Genomic DNA, 16459 nt, shown 5'->3' on the forward strand with positions numbered 1-16459 from the left:
TGACAGGCTACAGAGCAAGTTTCTAGTTTTATCTCCAAAAAAAGAAAAATTGTTTTCCGACAAGCTATTTCTCGTACAATAACTAAATTTAATGAACTTTATGTTCATATTTTTTCTTTTTTCTTTTAAGCTGATTTTTTCATATTTATTTGTTTGGTGTTTTTTTTAATATATTTAATGAATTTTATTATATATAAATAAAGTGACTTATTAATTTATATATTAATATTAACTTTTTTATTTTTAAAATTTAAAAATTATTTTTAATAAAATTTATTTTTTAATCAATAATATTAAATTAACCTACCTATTAATACATAACTACGTTTGTAACTAAATTTTTTAATATTGTGCCACAATTATAAGTCAAATCACGTGCTCCTGCTCTTTTTACTATTTTGTTTCACTCCCGCAGAGAGAGAGAGAGAGAGAGAGAGTGAGAGAAGGAGAGATGGCGTTGAGGGCAGCCATACTTCGCCACGTCCGAGTTCCAGTCCAAACCCTAACCCTAATCGGACCGAGACTAAAGCGACCGGTACCGTACGGTGGTTCCCTCAGGTTCCTTTCTTCTCACGGCGACGATCATCTGACTAAAGAGGAGGTCATCGACAGAGTACTCTCCGTTGTCAAGAGCTTCCCCAAGGTCGATCCATCCAAGGTCTGTCTTTCCCTCATCCCTCTTCGATCCCCTTTTCTTTTCCGCTTTTCTAGTATAATACCTGTTTGGTTCCTTAGAAAATACGACAGAGTGAGATGACCGAGCATAATTTGCTCACCTCTTCATGATTTTTTCTTTCGGTTGCGTTGAGCGAGCTGAAATCTTTCTCGGTTAGGTTTAATTTTTTGCTAATAGATAGTATCTTTCGTGGAGAAAGTATCCGTTTTGTTGCTGAGGAATGTGATGAAAGGTAAGTGGAAATAAAATTTTGGGCCATATGAAGTGATACTGCTGCTTGACTGAGCCTAATACGGCTATTATGGTTTAATTGAGTTGGATTTGCTAATATTATCGCAATAAATTTATTTCCTTTGTCTTGGCAATCGAACATATTGATCCGTATAAGATCTTCTTAAAAGTGTAAATACTTTTTGTGATTGTTCAGTTAGGCTTTTCTTTGCCAAAACTATTTCTTGATAGATTTCAAGAGCTTGTCTCAATGTGCTCTGTTCTTATATTTGACAATGCAAGGTTTGTACTAAACAATTAACCGGTTACTTTTCAATAGACTGATGGCATTTGTGTAATGGGCAGTGATTCTTTGTTCGGAACAATATGCAGAACTCAACTTTTTATACAGTGAAGAAATGTTATTGCAGTAATTAACCCAAATTCCGGTTAAATTCTGATTTTCTTTGTGGAGAAGTTGTATTGTCCAGTCTGACACCTGAATTCGAAAATCACAATTTTGGAAAGAGTTAACAATTTTGTTTTGCATCAGCATCAGGTTTCTCTCCACATGTTAATAGAATGAATCTCAACAGAACATTATTCTTCTTGGCTTCTTGGGTCTTATTGACTGTCATGCTGCTTCTCTCCTTAATTAATTGGACAAATTGTCTTTATAGCTTATCTCCCTCTCTTTTGTTATTGTGCTTCATTTCAAGATCGCAGCCTTAATTCATATAATCATGTCTTACTTTTTGCTTGTAAATATGTTTTTTTTTTTTTTTTTTTAATATCCTTGGGTGTCCGGGCCAACTTACGCGCACCTTGACTAATCCCACGGGGCCCTGAAGTTAACGGTCAGGTAAACCTCGAGTGGCCTTGAGGGGACTCGAACTAGTGACCATTGAGGAGCAAACCCAAGGCCTGATCAATTGAGCTACCCCTCAGGGTTTTGTAAATATGTTTATGCAGTAGTTAAGTAAACCATATTTGCCTTGAAAAATGCACACTTTTCCAAATCTTCAATATACATTCAGACCCAAGTATTGTTACTTTCACTATTTGGTTACTGGTTGTTTCTGTGTTGTAATCTTATCATCTCGGAATGTCCTTCGGTTTAAAAGCTTAAAAACAATGGAGAGGGGTAAAACCTCTATACTAACTGCTCGGTTGAGTAGTTGTCAATTAGATATTGAAGAAGTTCGTAAGCATCTGATCCTCTGTCCTAGCTTCCATGGCCCTATAGTTGCAAGGTAAGCAAGCCACAAGGTCTTGGCTTCCACACCCTGTCCAAGTTGGGAAAAACATTTCTTGAATCTCATGGAACCTGATCTTCACACAACTACTATTTTGAAGGTTGTTTTGCTTTAAACCTCGACTGTATTGTATCTGTCCCTGAAACAGAGATGCATCAGTATTGTCGCCATGGTTTGAAGGGTGGATTAAATTTAGAGGATAATTATGTGACATTGCCCTGTCCCACACCTCAACCACCACCCCCAAACCCTTATTTTTCTGTCTGTATGAAGTTATTCTTTTTGCACTTCATTTTGTTTGTCAGTTTTTTTTTTTTTTGTTGGCACTGGGTGTCCGGGAATAGTGTCTCGACTAATCTTGGGGGTGCACAGGCCCTCGGCAAGGAGTTTCCTGCAACTACACCTAGGGTAATTCAAGGGGAAAATCTCCTGGTCCAATGGCCCCTAGAGATTGTTTGCACCCAGTGGGATTCGAACTTTGGACCTTGGAAGTAGCATACCACAAGACTAACGCCTTTACCACTTGAGCCAGCTCCCAGGGGTTTGTTTGTCATTTTATCCTGCACAATGCCATTGATTTATGAAGTTCCGTGTGAATGTCACAATATGGGTTTGGAAGTTATATAGAATTTGGCTTTTTGTTTTGTCCACTGTGTTCCACTGATATATTTAGCATCTGAGGTTTGGATTTGCTTTTTGTCTGTAATATAGCATTTTGAGATGAGTTGCTTGTTTCCCTTAGCATCTGATGAAACTTCCATTTAGTCAATAAATTTACATTGTAAATTTTATGGTGGTTTTCTTTAGGCTTTCAATTTGAAAACATCACTGATAACTGTCAAAATATCCCCTTGTTGATTTCTTTAGCATAGTTTTTTCTTAAGAAGGATATATCATCTAAATTTTTGAAGAGTCAACTGATGCTCTTCTGTCAAATCTGAGCCCTCTATTTTTTATCTTTCCTTTCTCAATTTTGATGCCTTTTTCGTTTAGGACTGTTTGGTTATGCAAATGAGGTGAGAAATTTGTGAATTGTAGTGAGATAATTTGTGAATAGTAGTGAAATGATTTGAGTTAAGATTTTTATGAGGTTTTGGAAAAGGAGAGAGAAAATATTGAATATGAAAATTATAAAGTAAAAGGAGGGTTATAATTTTATTTTTTAATATTATTTTTGTTTTGAGATTTGAAAAAGTTGAATTGTTTTTTGTGTTTTGTTTGAAAGTTTGGGAAAGCGTTGAAAATTTGTGATAAAAACGTTGAAATTTTGAAAATTTGAAATTGAACGATGTTTGTGTTTGAATGGTGCTTAGATGTTGAGAAGAGATGAGATGGTTTCAAAGGTTTGTAAAATTCGCTTTGCAGTATTTATCATCCCCCACTTAACATTCTGAATCTATTAGCCTTCTTTTTTCTTTTAACGTATATATAGTAATTTAGGGTGTCTATTTCATTCGTACTGGTTTTATCCTCAGATCTCCTAGTAAATTTGTCACAATATCACGGAAAATATGTTATGGGATTACAATTTTGGATGCATCTGCAGGTGACTCCTGATGTGCATTTCCAGAATGATTTGGGCTTGGATAGCTTAGACAATGTGGAGATTGTAATGGCTCTTGAAGAGGAGTTCAAGCTGGAGATTCCGGACAAGGAAGCCGATAAAATTGACTCCTGTGATCTTGCAATCGAATACATCTACAACCACCCAATGGCTGGTTAATTTAGTATAATCTTTCCGATCTCCTTTTTCTCATTTAACAACTTGCGGAACAGTAATCTGTTCCGTCTGTTTTGTGTACTTGGATGTTTGTGGAGAGAGTGATCCCCAGATTTGTGGTGGAAAATAATTCGAAATCTATCTGAGAAAAAAAAAAAAAACAACAACAACAACAACAAAAAAAGAGCCTTTTCAGACATGGCTTTCGACTGTTCATTAACGGTAACCATTTTTATTTTTATTTTTAAATTTCCCTCAAATATCTGAACGGTTCTGTTCTTTAGTACATGGCATGCCTAAGCTTCTTACTTTCTATGTTTGTTCTTTTTCTTTTGATAAAGGGTGTCTTGGGCTTGATCCCAATTAAAACTACTCTCGCACTCGCTGTCTAGTCTCTCTGTCTTCCACAGTAACCAATTATCAGACCACATCGAATCTTAGAAGTGGGGCTCCGAAGGGCGTGATTGTAAGCTAACCTGTGTAGTCGGATTGAACCATTGAATGCCTACCTGCATTTCAAGCTTATCATAATCTAAATTCCTTGTATTTGTTAGCATAAATCCCACTACGTTAGAGATGGATTATACTTTACAGCAGTGTTCGGCATCCAAGCCATTGGGCAAAGAGAGAGCATCAATCATGAGTGACTTTGCTAATGACAATTAACATTAAGACAATATGTGTCACCCTTATGAACAATAGCACCCCAACAATATATAACATGTAAACTATTAATTTAAAGAATATGGAAGAGAATACGTACACTACAGAACATGACCAGAAACTAAACGACAGGTACAAAATAGTGAATAAGGACAAGCAGCAGCTGGACCTGGTCTCCAACGTGGGTGATTATCAGCTAAGCATATTGATAATCGAAAGCGATATAGCAGACAACTGAAAAGTATCGTTGTTTCTCTTCGTTAATGGCGAAATCGCACCTTTCTTTTCGTTGAAACCATCTTCACAAGTCGTAGAGACATCGATCATCGAACTTAAATCGATGTTAACATTTTCATAGTTCTTGGTTTTGTAATCTTTCAAGGCTTGTCCAAGAGTCGGTATCGAATCCGAGTAAAGACTAAAGCAGTCGTCCAAACATTCCTTGAGAAATGAGTCTAACCTCCTATTCTTCAAGAGCTTCTGAATGTGGTGTCTCGTGTTTGTGACGTTGTGTTTGATTAACTTGATTGAGATCTTGCCAAGTTCACGAAGATCATCAACACGGTGGCTCCCTCGGGCTGCTTGTAGAGAAGTTACACAGAATTTGTAGGTTAGGTTCGGATCTTTCTGCACACATTTCTTGCAAGTTTCAGGGATGAGATTGTTGGTGCTCATGGCATGGAAGGTGGAGAACAAGAGGAAGAAAATAGGGAGGGAGAAGTAAGAGAAGGGAAGCCTCATTTTCTTGGTATTGGGATATAGCAAGGATATCTACAATTCTTTGTTCAAAACTTCAAATTAAGGAGAATTCTATATAACCGTGAAGAAATGGGCAGTTCGGATAACACTTTCTAAAGACGTGGGAAAGAAGGGATGTGCAGGAAAATATCAGATAAAAAAAATAAGGTGGCTCGTGACTTGTGCTTGCTGAAGCTTGGAGCTTCTATATCATCGTCATCTTTGCATAAGTGGTTGATAAAAGAATGCGTTAAGACACATATAGACATGGGTCCCATATGTACTGTGATGTCCATGTGTTGAAATTACATGACATAGTCTAGCTTTAGGGACTCAATTTGGAAGCGGAAAACCCAAGGGATGTTGTAAGTTTAAGTAAGGTTTTTGGAGGTATATGGTAAGTTTCAGAAATACTTTTCGAGCCATTTGGAAAAAAGTCGATATAGTTCTGAGACTGTCCATCCGAATCTAGGTAATTGGACATATCTGGTTCGAGTACTTAGATAATTTCGGACCCAGACCTGAGTATTTAATGAGGTTTGGGTACCCGCCCGTAGGGCTGGGCAACCGGGCCGGATTTTTTTTCGGACCGGTCCGGAATCCGGATAACCGGGTTCCGGTTGCGAGCACCGGCCCGGAAAACACCCGGGCCGATACCCGGTTTCTAAAACCCGGGTCTTCCCGGGCCGGGTACCGGATTAAAAACCCGGTACCCGGGTTTTGGCACTGGGTTAATATCGTGTTTCCGATCCCCCCCCATCTGTCTGTCTGTCTCTGTCTCTCTCTCTCTCTCTCTCTCTCTCTCTCTCAACGAAATCTTCCAGAAACCCTAGCCTCATCCCGTTGTCGCCGCCGCCATCCCGTCGTCGCCGTCTTCAGCCGGTCATTTGGCAGTCATTGAGCTGCTCTGCTAATTCTCGGCTGCATTCTCCAACCGAAGCATCGCACCCAGTGCTTGTAGTTCTGCCATGATCAGGGACTGCACCGGACTCAATCATGCTCGGTAAGATCATGATCAGTATTACGGCAAAAAACATCACCACTCCAAGCAACGATTTCTTCGATTCTTTTCCCATCTTTTTGTTTGTTGTTTGAGATAGTTCCTATGTCCGGGTGGGCTAGCTGTAATTTGATTTGGCTCTTCTTTATACCACCAAAAACGAAAAAAAGGGGGTAAAGTTGATACCTTGATTGGAACGACTCCCCCGGTTGTTTCCAGCTCTGGAGCGTAGTCTTTGTCGACCGAATAGTGTTTTGTCTTCCCATTCTTTTCGTACGTCTTGGATCTAGATGTTCCAAGTATTTAGCGATTTTGGCCGAATCATCACATGTGCTGCAAGGGTCTATTCTTTTTGTAAATGCATAGTTTCTTGTCTGATCTAAGTGATCTTGTTCTTGTCTGCCTGAAGCAATTTCTGAAAAAAAAAAAAAAAAAAAAAAAAAAAAAAAAAAAAGACCCGGGTAGAGGCCGGAACCCGGATTTCCGGGTTGTAAAAACCCGGATCAATCCGGGTTCCAGCCCGGGTTATAACCCGGGTGTATCCGGGCCGGATTCCGTCCCGGATTTGGAATCCGGGTTCCGGGCCGGGTATACCCGGTCCGGTACCCGGTTGCTCAGCCCTACCCGCCCGTGTTATGACTAGGGTTGAGACTCATATGAACCCAAATTTTTTAAATAAAAAAATATGATTACCCAGATTTTTATTTTTATTTATTTTTTTCAAAACCGGATTCAAGTTTAAATTCAATACCTAAATATTGCACTTTTATCCACATCAGAGTATAGATAAGTATGAGAATCTAGTTATTGGACCAGGCAAAATCTGGGTCGATAACCCTCTCAAGTGAACCCAATAATCCAGATTTCAAATCAGACCGGAAAAAATCCGACCGGCATCAAGAGTCCCATATGGTTCATTCATTGAAAAATCAAAATTGAATGCTTTGTCTATAGGAAAACTGGATTTCATTAGATAAATCAAAAAGCGGCTAGAGAAACTGTTGTAGAGTCATCTTTCTTACTTGTTCATGCTCAAAGAATCACACAACAGGTAAGAAGAGGGAAAAAAGTTTTTCCTAGCCCGCTATGGAGATTTGGGCCTCAATCAATGTAGTCTGATATGGTTATACGGTATCGGTACATATATCAATAACAGAGAAAAAAAGTACACAAAAATAAAAAGAAATAAACACATAAATTTATATGATTTGACATAATATTTACGTCTATAAGCATTTGATAAAGAAAATTCTATTATATTATTCTTATTTACAATCTCTTATATTCTCTCATTTTTTATTGTATAATGGTGCCGAATGTCTTTGCTGAATAAAAACACCTTCGTTGGACCACATCTGTACTGCCACGTCCGAGCTTGTTCTCATTCTCATATACATCCGCAAGGATCACATCCTACATTAAATAGTATAACAGAAAAGGCCCTACGCTTTCCGCAGCTATTACGTTTCTGCATGGCTGAAAATTACATTTGGAAGATGACAGCATTTATTACTGCAAACAAATAATAATAATTAAAAAAAAATTATACAAATAGTCATAATTTTTTTTCTTATCTCAAGGAAATATAAAACTTACTTTACGTGACCATTTTGAAAATCACCCTGAAGAACGCTTAGAATGGTTTCTTTATTTTATCTTTTAAAATATATTATCAAATTTTATTTTTTTTATTTTACATACTGATTTTTATAATATATCATATATCAACTTATCTATTTTTTCTTCATATCATTTAAATAATATCTTTTTATTCTTTTTAAACATTTCCTTTCTATCAATAAATTTGTAATATCTATATATTTTTTTATATTTGCAATTTATTATTATATACAATGTAATATAATTAGTCCTATACACAAAATAAAAATATATAAACCAAATAAAAATTAAAATTAAATCAAAGTACGAGAAAATTGGATAAATAATATTTCCCAGATATTTTTTAGAAAAAAAAATAAAATAGAAGTGTTTTAAATGATGAACAATAAAAAGAATTTGTAATGAAATATAAAAATAAAAGGAAATGAGGGAATAAATGAAGTATAAATGATAATTAAAAATTATGTGAATGGTGAACAGTATCCGCTACATGTAGAGGATACTGTAGCGATTTGCATTTTACATGTTCTTTTACTTAATTGTATAGAACTCATTTTTTGAACAATTTTTCAAATAATTTACATTTTTTGTATTATACATGAACATTGAGGGTGCTCAGAATGGTACCATGTTTAAAGCCCCGATCTTAACTTCGAAGTAAATGAAAAGCTTCAACCCAACACAAAAAGAAAATCTGAACTTTAAGAGTTGTAATTCCCACGAGTTAGAAATTAGATCCGAACTTGTTAAAATAGAATATCATCTATCAACTCTTTGAAGGAAGATATCTCATTGATCCCTCCTTCAGTTCCAGTTCATCGTCCCATTACCCAGATTGTAATACTTTGGTACACAACACAAATTGACTGCAGAATCCACAAATCAAGCAGCTTTTCTCACTTCTATCTGATATTGGATCTGCAATATCAGTGTCTGCGTGCTTGTGGGTATGCAACCGCCCCATGTACTAGCTACAATTCCTAAGACCAGTGTCATGACCACCAAATCTTTTGGAAAGTCTTTCTCTGTTTCATACCTATAACAATCCATAAAGATTTTCATTTTCCATTGTCATGCATGATAGCAATCCTTACCTATGAGTCTTTCGTGAGAGATTCGTCCTTCGATAACACTTCCCTGTAAATGCTTGGAAGTATCCTTCAAATGATAGTTAGCTTTTGGAGCACGATTACTTTGCGCAACAACATAAAATTTTCACAGGTACAAAAATAATGTCATTTGTGCATGCCAGTACTGTAGTGGACAAAATTCAAAATGTACTGGATATTTCCCTACTACAGGGCGTCAAACAAAATGAAGGTAAGAAGAAAACACCATCCTAGCTTATTACGAAGTGCACAGCATAGGTGCCAAGGAAAACAGGGAAGCAGCCTCGTATGATAGCGGATTGCTGACCACTACTCAACCACAGCCAACAAGTCACTCGACTTGCAGAAGCAGTGCTTAGCATCCGTTCCCAAGTCAACCTGAAATAGCGCCAACATATTTTTTCTTCAAGTGATTATGAAGAGGGTGATGATGACGATGATATTGATAATAATTTCTGAATCGGTAGATAACCACACATTCACATGTTGAAACAGTGAACTCAATCAATCCATTCTTATGGGTCGCCAAAAGAGCATTAATTAAGGACAATGTATAGTTAACTCCACAAGCTTGAGATAGACATGTTTGAATTTTTATTTTTTTATTGCTAGAAATGTTTGAATTTTTATTATGCCCACACCATCAATTGGCCTAATTTTAACCATGGTACTGAATCCATGCAGTAATGTAACAGCATCATTTCAGCACTGGATTATTCTTGACATAGCTTACCACGGTACCACCACTGAGATTAAATACAGCAGGTTTTTATCCAACAAATAAACTCTATTGTGATTAAATGATCATGAGCACAAAACAATGACTGCTAGTCATGTGTATCATATTCTCAGAAATTTTCAGGCTAGGCCAAAAGACCTCCTGGATTGTTATTAAAAATATTTACCCCCTGATAAAAGATGACCTAAAACTATCTGATTTCAATCACATCTTTCCCCTTATTCTGAAAATCCCTATGATTGTTAATCTCAGTAAGCTTGAAGACACGCATGAAATGAATGAAGCTCTTAAAACACAATAAGAATATCATCAGTAAATGCACGAAATATGTAGACAAGTAAACCTAAACCTAAAGTTATTTAGCAGTAAAACAGACTTTCAATTTAACACAAAAAATATGAAGACCCAGTTTTTATCACATCACAATCATGGGAAAAAATATAAATTAGGAGATTTTCCCTGGGTATACAAAGGCTCAAGCTACCAAGGGCTACATTTTTTTTATTTTTTTTTATAGGAAATCAAGAATTTTTATTCATAGGAGTTACCAAGGGCTACATGACAACTTCATAATAAAGTAATGCTCACCTCATATGCATTTATGTCAGAGAAGAGAACCTGAGACAAAATAAGCATTTATTCCAGTTAGATGTGCAGCAAGCAACTAGAGACTTCTTGGAAACAATACCATTAAGCATATGAAATAGTTCATTCATCAGAAAGCTAAGGGTGCCAGCAGCATCAACATGGTTTCAGCCAGGGGCGGAACTACTAAGGGCAGGCCCCCCAAAATTTTTAAAATCATATGAAAATTACAATTTTAAATGTGTTTTTATAAAGTAAATTATATGAAAATTAGTATTTGACTCCCCTTAAATTATTCTACGTTCAGGTTGCTTACCTTCTTTCCAGCCCCCACTTCCCCAACTTCAGCACCAACTGAGAGAATCTGAAACAAATATTACATAGCAAGTCAAAATATCCAGAGAACCAGAGGAACAATTTTTTACACGAAAAACAAGAAATTCGTCTTTTCACAAGAAAAAAAGCGCTGGCATTTTGCATACTTCTCCCATAAGATACCGCTCAAATTTAACAGCCGATTTGGGCAACAAGACTCCACCAGCTGATTTCTGTGGCATAAAAAACTTATCATAAGCATGACATGCAACGAAATATGCATCTCTTGTATATTTATATGCAACCACTACTTATAAAGCACCCAAAGGCAACCAATCTACGTGCAATGCCTATACAAGTATTTTGCTAAAATTGTGAACTTCGTTTACTTTTTCATGTAAATCCGGGCCAGCATGTTCAACACCCAAGATTTTTGTTTTCATCTTTCCTTTTCTGTACAGAAAGAACACCGGCTCATACTAGACTAAAGACCAAGAGATCATTCGGTCCATATCAAATTTTGCTAGAGATGTTCATATCCCATATCTTGGAAGATTGGAAAGGAATATACATGGGTTAATGCACAATACGTTAAGTTAGATCATTGAGTTCCAAATAATAAAGTACTTAGGGCCCACTTCGAGCAGCTTCTGGAAGCACTAGAAAGCACCTTTTCGAGCATTTGCCAACACACGAAAAGTTCTTGAGAGAAAAAACAGACTTGCCCCAATTGCTAGAATCATCTATCAAATCGAAAGTTGCTCAAAATAGCAATTTTGCCATCATACCATGTGACAAGCGTGAGAATGGAATTTTTGCCCAACATAAGCAGCGAAAGACATCATACCTCAGGAAGCTCCTCAAGACGAATAAGCACTCTATCAGCTTGTGGAACCACCTGCAACACAAAATGGCATTTAGTATAAAACTCAAAAACCTCAATAACTTTTAACTGCATTAAACAAAACCCAGATAATTATATGCCAAAAAAACCTTAAATTTAGGATAGAAAATATAAATCTTTCTGTGCCGGAAGTTAGAAAAAAAAAATGCTACAAACCAGGAAAAATAAAAAAAGAAACTTATAAGATTGAAAAACAGAAACAATGAGAACAAAAACACCTTGGCGGTCTCCCATTTCTTTGAAATGGCGTTGACTCTGAGAGAATTTCTGCGCAGACCTATTGATGACCCAGACACAAAAACAGTCAAATAATTCGAAAAAGAAAAATTAAAAAGGAAACATCTAAGAAAATTTGAAAAACAGGAGTGGAAGATATGTCTGAAATGGGTTTAGCGTAGCACCTAATGTTTTCTGGTCAGAGTGAGAGGGTGCGTTGGGTTTGTATACAAAGGGTTTAGGTAATGTAAGGAAAGTAGACGCCATGGATAAAATACACGGAGAGAAACAGAAACGGAGGCGGGAGGCTGGCAGCTCTGAAGCAAGTGGTTTGGAAGTTGTAGAGCATCCCTATTAACCCTTTAAAGCCTTAAAACTACGCACGTGTGGGCTTCGGTTCACGTGTCATTTAGGCGAAGTGATAAAAATTAAAAATTGTAATTAATTTTTATTTAAATTTTTAAAAAATTATATTATTTATTATATTTTATATATAAATTTAAAATTTTTAAAAAATTATAATAATGAAATAAAATAAGATGAGAAAGTTTATACTGTAAAGTCAAACCAGATTTAGTTATTTCTTTTTAACCCATTTTTATTTTTATTTTTTAATGTTATTAAAAATAATTTTATAAATTTAATAAAAAACTGACTTTAAAACTCAACTCCCGCCTATCGGACTGCTTAGCATGATTAATTATTTCCATTGCTTGTATTAATTATTATACATGATTAGTGAAAGCTGGGCTAGCAGATTTTAAGACTATTCATACGGGCGAGGTCAGTCTAGAACTTGGATAACCGGTTCCAATTTTCAGCCCAGATTTAATTCGGATTGAAATTTAAATTTAAAAATCCAGATAAATTTGAGTCAGGTATTGGATTTAAAACCCGAAACCTGAGTTTTATAAAACGAAAAGGGAAACCCTAATTCGCATGAATAGCTCGTCCCCACCTTGAGATTTTGTCTTCCCAGAGTCCCAGACTTCTCTCTCACACTCTCTCTCTGCTTTACAAAGTGCAATGCCCTACGTCTCCAAAAACCTAGTTTCCTTTCTCTCATTTGCTCCCTCTCTTTGTGGTCTGCATTTGCGTTTGCATTTGTATCTGCGATGCCCTAACGCCTCTCGAAATCAGTCTTTCATCTGCTCTATCTCTCACTTTGCTATCTGTGATGACGAACAGTGAAAGTGCTTGAGATTGGGATCTAAGAGATTAAAATGTATTTTCGTTTGGATATGTTTTCTTTCTTCTCTTTGTTTTGTTCTCTCTTTGTTGATTTGGGATTTTGTTTTTTTTTTATTTTTCCTCTAAGATTGTTGAGTATTTTTATGGGTTAGATCCGTTTGAATGTTTGAAGATTATTCTGATAGATCTAGTAGATCTAGTGGTTTTGTTCTCTGTGTTAGATGTAGTTGCAGTGTTTTACTTTTGTCATTGTCGTCGTGGCAGCGGTATCAACATTTCAGCTTTGTTTGAATCTGTCTGGGAGCACTCATCTACGGGGTGTTTGCCAATGGATCGATCACCACTTCATTTGTCTTTAAAATCTATTGTGCCACTTCCTTTCCACACTTAAATTTTATTTGTTTGGGATAAATATACAACTTGGTATTTCCAACAGTCAATGGCTCTTCTATGTTCCTATTTACTCAATTTAATGTTATCTGAAATAATGAGATTTTTGCTTTCTGAACTCTTTTATGCCATTATCCTTTGTTGACTACTAGGTGGAGCACATTCATTAACTGCAATAAGCTGGTTGCATGGGACTCGGTTGTATTCTTAAGAGCTGAAAATGGTAATCTTTGTATCTTTACCATATATAGAAAGTAATAGTGAATGAAAATTTCCATCTATATGTCATCATGTATAGTTGCTTGAGTACATGGGTTTTTGTTTGATTTTACATGTCTCCATGATGCTTGGACAAGCTGATTGAAGAATGAAAGGAGGCCAGCCCTAAAGTAGTAATACTAAACAAGTGTAATGAAGTAAAGGGTGTTGTTTATGATATCTTCCCAGCTTGGTAAAACTGATTGGTTATTGTTGTGATGAAGTAAAGGATGTTATTTATAATATCAGTTTACGAGATACTCTGCAAAACCTAATGGTCAAAGGTACACTCAATCGTACCTGCAAATTTTCGCTCCTCCAAGTGAGAATTCTTGAAATGAAGTTAATTTTAATCATTTTTATATGGAAAAATGAGAAATTTGGGAACTTTTTTGGGTGGGGACACTTCATCAACACGTATTTAAGAAATTAGTATTTTCTACAAAACCAGTTTATGCAATGTGAATCCATCATGAAAAGATGAATTTGCAGGTGGTGATATACATCCACATCAAGTCTAACACAAGATGAGGTTCCGATAACTTTGCGTGTATCAATGTATGTCAAGTTTTACCCTCAGTTTTGCATAAATTGATATCGTTTGAAATTATGCTCAAGTTTCCTCTGCATCATATAATATATGTTTGGGGATTTAGAATCTCATATTCTGCCGTAGATGTTTTGTTGAGATACCATTTTCTAATTACATCTCATATAATGCTCAATTGTGTTCGACTTCTTTCTTAAAGCATGTACTTTTACAACCCTCCTTTTTCTAGGTTTTTGAGGCATTTTAGTTTGCCTTGTTGGTAAAAGTTTCATATTAGTATAACATGTCTCGATTGCAATGTTTTTTCTATTTGTTGTTTCTAGGTTGAACCTCAAGTAAAAGTATTTTATGACAATTGTGTTTGCACTTGCAGATTTCTTATTTGGAAAGCCTTGATATATCTACTCATGGTTTCACTAATGAGGTGATCTTTGAAACAAATGATGTTTGCTAGGATTGTCCATCTTTTTTCTTCTCCATTTTTCAAGTTATCATTTTTCTTATCCATTGTTTCAGCTATAAGACCAACTCACGGGGGAGGAATACTATTCAAATCAGTTAAGGCCAAAAGACAGATCACTTGAATTTGCTACTTGCTACTTGAAGTTGCTACTTGCTAGAATTATTTTGTAATTCAAATCTTGTAGTTTTGTATTTTGCATTGTAATGTAATGTGGAAATAAGAAAATAATGTAATATGTAATGGATTGCATGCATTTTAATTTTTCATTTTTATATATATTTAACAGTTTGGAAATGTTAGTATTATGCTTTTTAATGAATTAGAAAAACAATTTATATAATATAGTCTTTTATAAAAAAAGTATGATTTTCAACAGTTTTTTAATTTTTTAAATAAATATAAGAGAATTATGCTTTTTAACATTTTCATATAAATATAGATTTTTATTAAAAAAATATGCTTCTAAAACAAACTTTTATAATTTTATTTTATTTTTTAAAACCAGGTACAACTTTTTACCCAGATTAAGCCGGGTTTTAGCCCGAATCATAACCGGGTGAGTATACCCAAGCCGGATTCCGGCTCGGATTTGAAACCCGATTCCGAACCAATCCGGTACCCGTTTGAACGCTCATAGCAGATTTTTACCTTTTTTAAATCAGCTCCATTTCTCAAGGAAAAGAAATCCTAGAACACAAAACGAGACACAAAAAGGCTGCTTGGGACACCCCTTCGCATCTCTCGCCCTCAACCCCTGCAACACTTCATCAATTATCAGTAGTCACTCGCTCAATTTCCTCCCTACACTTTCCTAGGAAAAAACTTCGCCCTATTTTCCTTTCCCACAGCACAATTCTCATAGGAAACCCCATTTTTTAAACTTGGCTGTCCTCTTTTTACTTTCCATAGTCCCTCAGATTCTATGTAAAGCAAAACCCGTATGAGTGCACATTTGGTGATTATGGTGAAGAAGCTCTTTCAATTTGAGTGCATTTTTCTGGGTCATCTGCTGCTAGCTGCTGTTGTGACTGCCAAGAACCATGTACTGTAATAACCCATTCTATTCCTTTTAATGGTTTTGAAAATTTGATTTAAAGCTTCTATCTGCCTCCGGCTTTATTATTTTGGCTTGTGTTCCCGTTTTTGGCAAGTTTAATTATTCGTGTCATCGTTTGCATTTTTTCCGGCTGTGGTTTTCTCATATGCCAAACTTCTGTGCTTTTGTGTAATGCAACTGGATCTTGTGTTCTGATATTTACATAGATTCAGTTACTTTTCAGTGCAATTAGGGTGCTTGACAATTTTGCCTGAAAAGATGGTGGATAAATGAAACAACTTTTTGGATTTTCCTGGTACCATAGCAAGATAATCTTAATGTCCTATTAAGAGAAAATGACTAGGATCCTTCATTTCTAATACAAATTAGAGAGCTGGTTGGCCTCTCTGAGATGTAGGCTAATGGCTACTTAGACGGAGTAATCATGGGAGTTCCTAGAGGTAAATTCAATGGGAAACTTAGACTGCTCTAGATAGAGCACATTGCCTTTAGAGGCCCTCTTATTATCTTCTACCTCTTTACACTGCCTGACATGATAAAAAAAAAAAAGATGAAAGCTTAACCTTAATAAATTACTTTCAACTACAACTCCTTTAGATTTGGAGAAGAGACAGTACGGTTGTTTTCCTTGTGTTCAAAAGATCAGTATATGGGTTGTTACGAGGAGTTTTGGCATGAATTGGAGTTCTGGCATGGCTTGGACTTCAACGTGGCTAAGGAGTTTGTTTCTTGGGGTCCCATTATTTTTAGTTGCTACTATCATTTAGTTTATCTTTGTAATCCTAATAAAGAGCCTTAG

The 16459-nt window shown here is 35.9% G+C and overlaps 3 protein-coding genes across 3 annotated transcripts; 1 reads left to right on the forward strand and 2 right to left on the reverse strand.

The window, feature by feature from the left end:
* Positions 1-385: 385 nt before the first annotated feature.
* LOC122292662 (acyl carrier protein 1, mitochondrial-like) lies at positions 386-4148 on the forward strand. Its single transcript, XM_043101122.1, has 2 exons — positions 386-658; positions 3689-4148. The coding sequence occupies exons 1-2, from the start codon at positions 452-454 to the stop codon at positions 3863-3865; spliced, it is 384 nt and encodes a 127-aa protein (XP_042957056.1). The 5' UTR covers positions 386-451; the 3' UTR covers positions 3866-4148.
* A 429-nt stretch (positions 4149-4577) lies between these two features.
* Positions 4578-5473, reverse strand: LOC122292661 (putative invertase inhibitor). The gene has a single exon (XM_043101121.1). It carries the CDS (start codon positions 5264-5266, stop codon positions 4718-4720), a length of 549 nt encoding a protein of 182 aa, XP_042957055.1. The 5' UTR covers positions 5267-5473; the 3' UTR covers positions 4578-4717.
* A 3603-nt stretch (positions 5474-9076) lies between these two features.
* LOC122290859 (10 kDa chaperonin 1, chloroplastic-like) lies at positions 9077-12097 on the reverse strand. Its single transcript, XM_043098528.1, has 7 exons — positions 11937-12097; positions 11754-11812; positions 11479-11529; positions 10799-10864; positions 10633-10680; positions 10320-10349; positions 9077-9370 (listed from the first exon to the last, which is right to left on the reverse strand). Exons 1-7 carry the CDS (start codon positions 12016-12018, stop codon positions 9302-9304), a joined length of 405 nt encoding a protein of 134 aa, XP_042954462.1. The 5' UTR covers positions 12019-12097; the 3' UTR covers positions 9077-9301.
* Between the last annotated feature and the right edge of the window lie 4362 nt (positions 12098-16459).

This window comes from Carya illinoinensis, chromosome 13 (genome assembly GCF_018687715.1).
Source record: "Carya illinoinensis cultivar Pawnee chromosome 13, C.illinoinensisPawnee_v1, whole genome shotgun sequence".
NCBI lineage: Eukaryota > Viridiplantae > Streptophyta > Magnoliopsida > Fagales > Juglandaceae > Carya > Carya illinoinensis.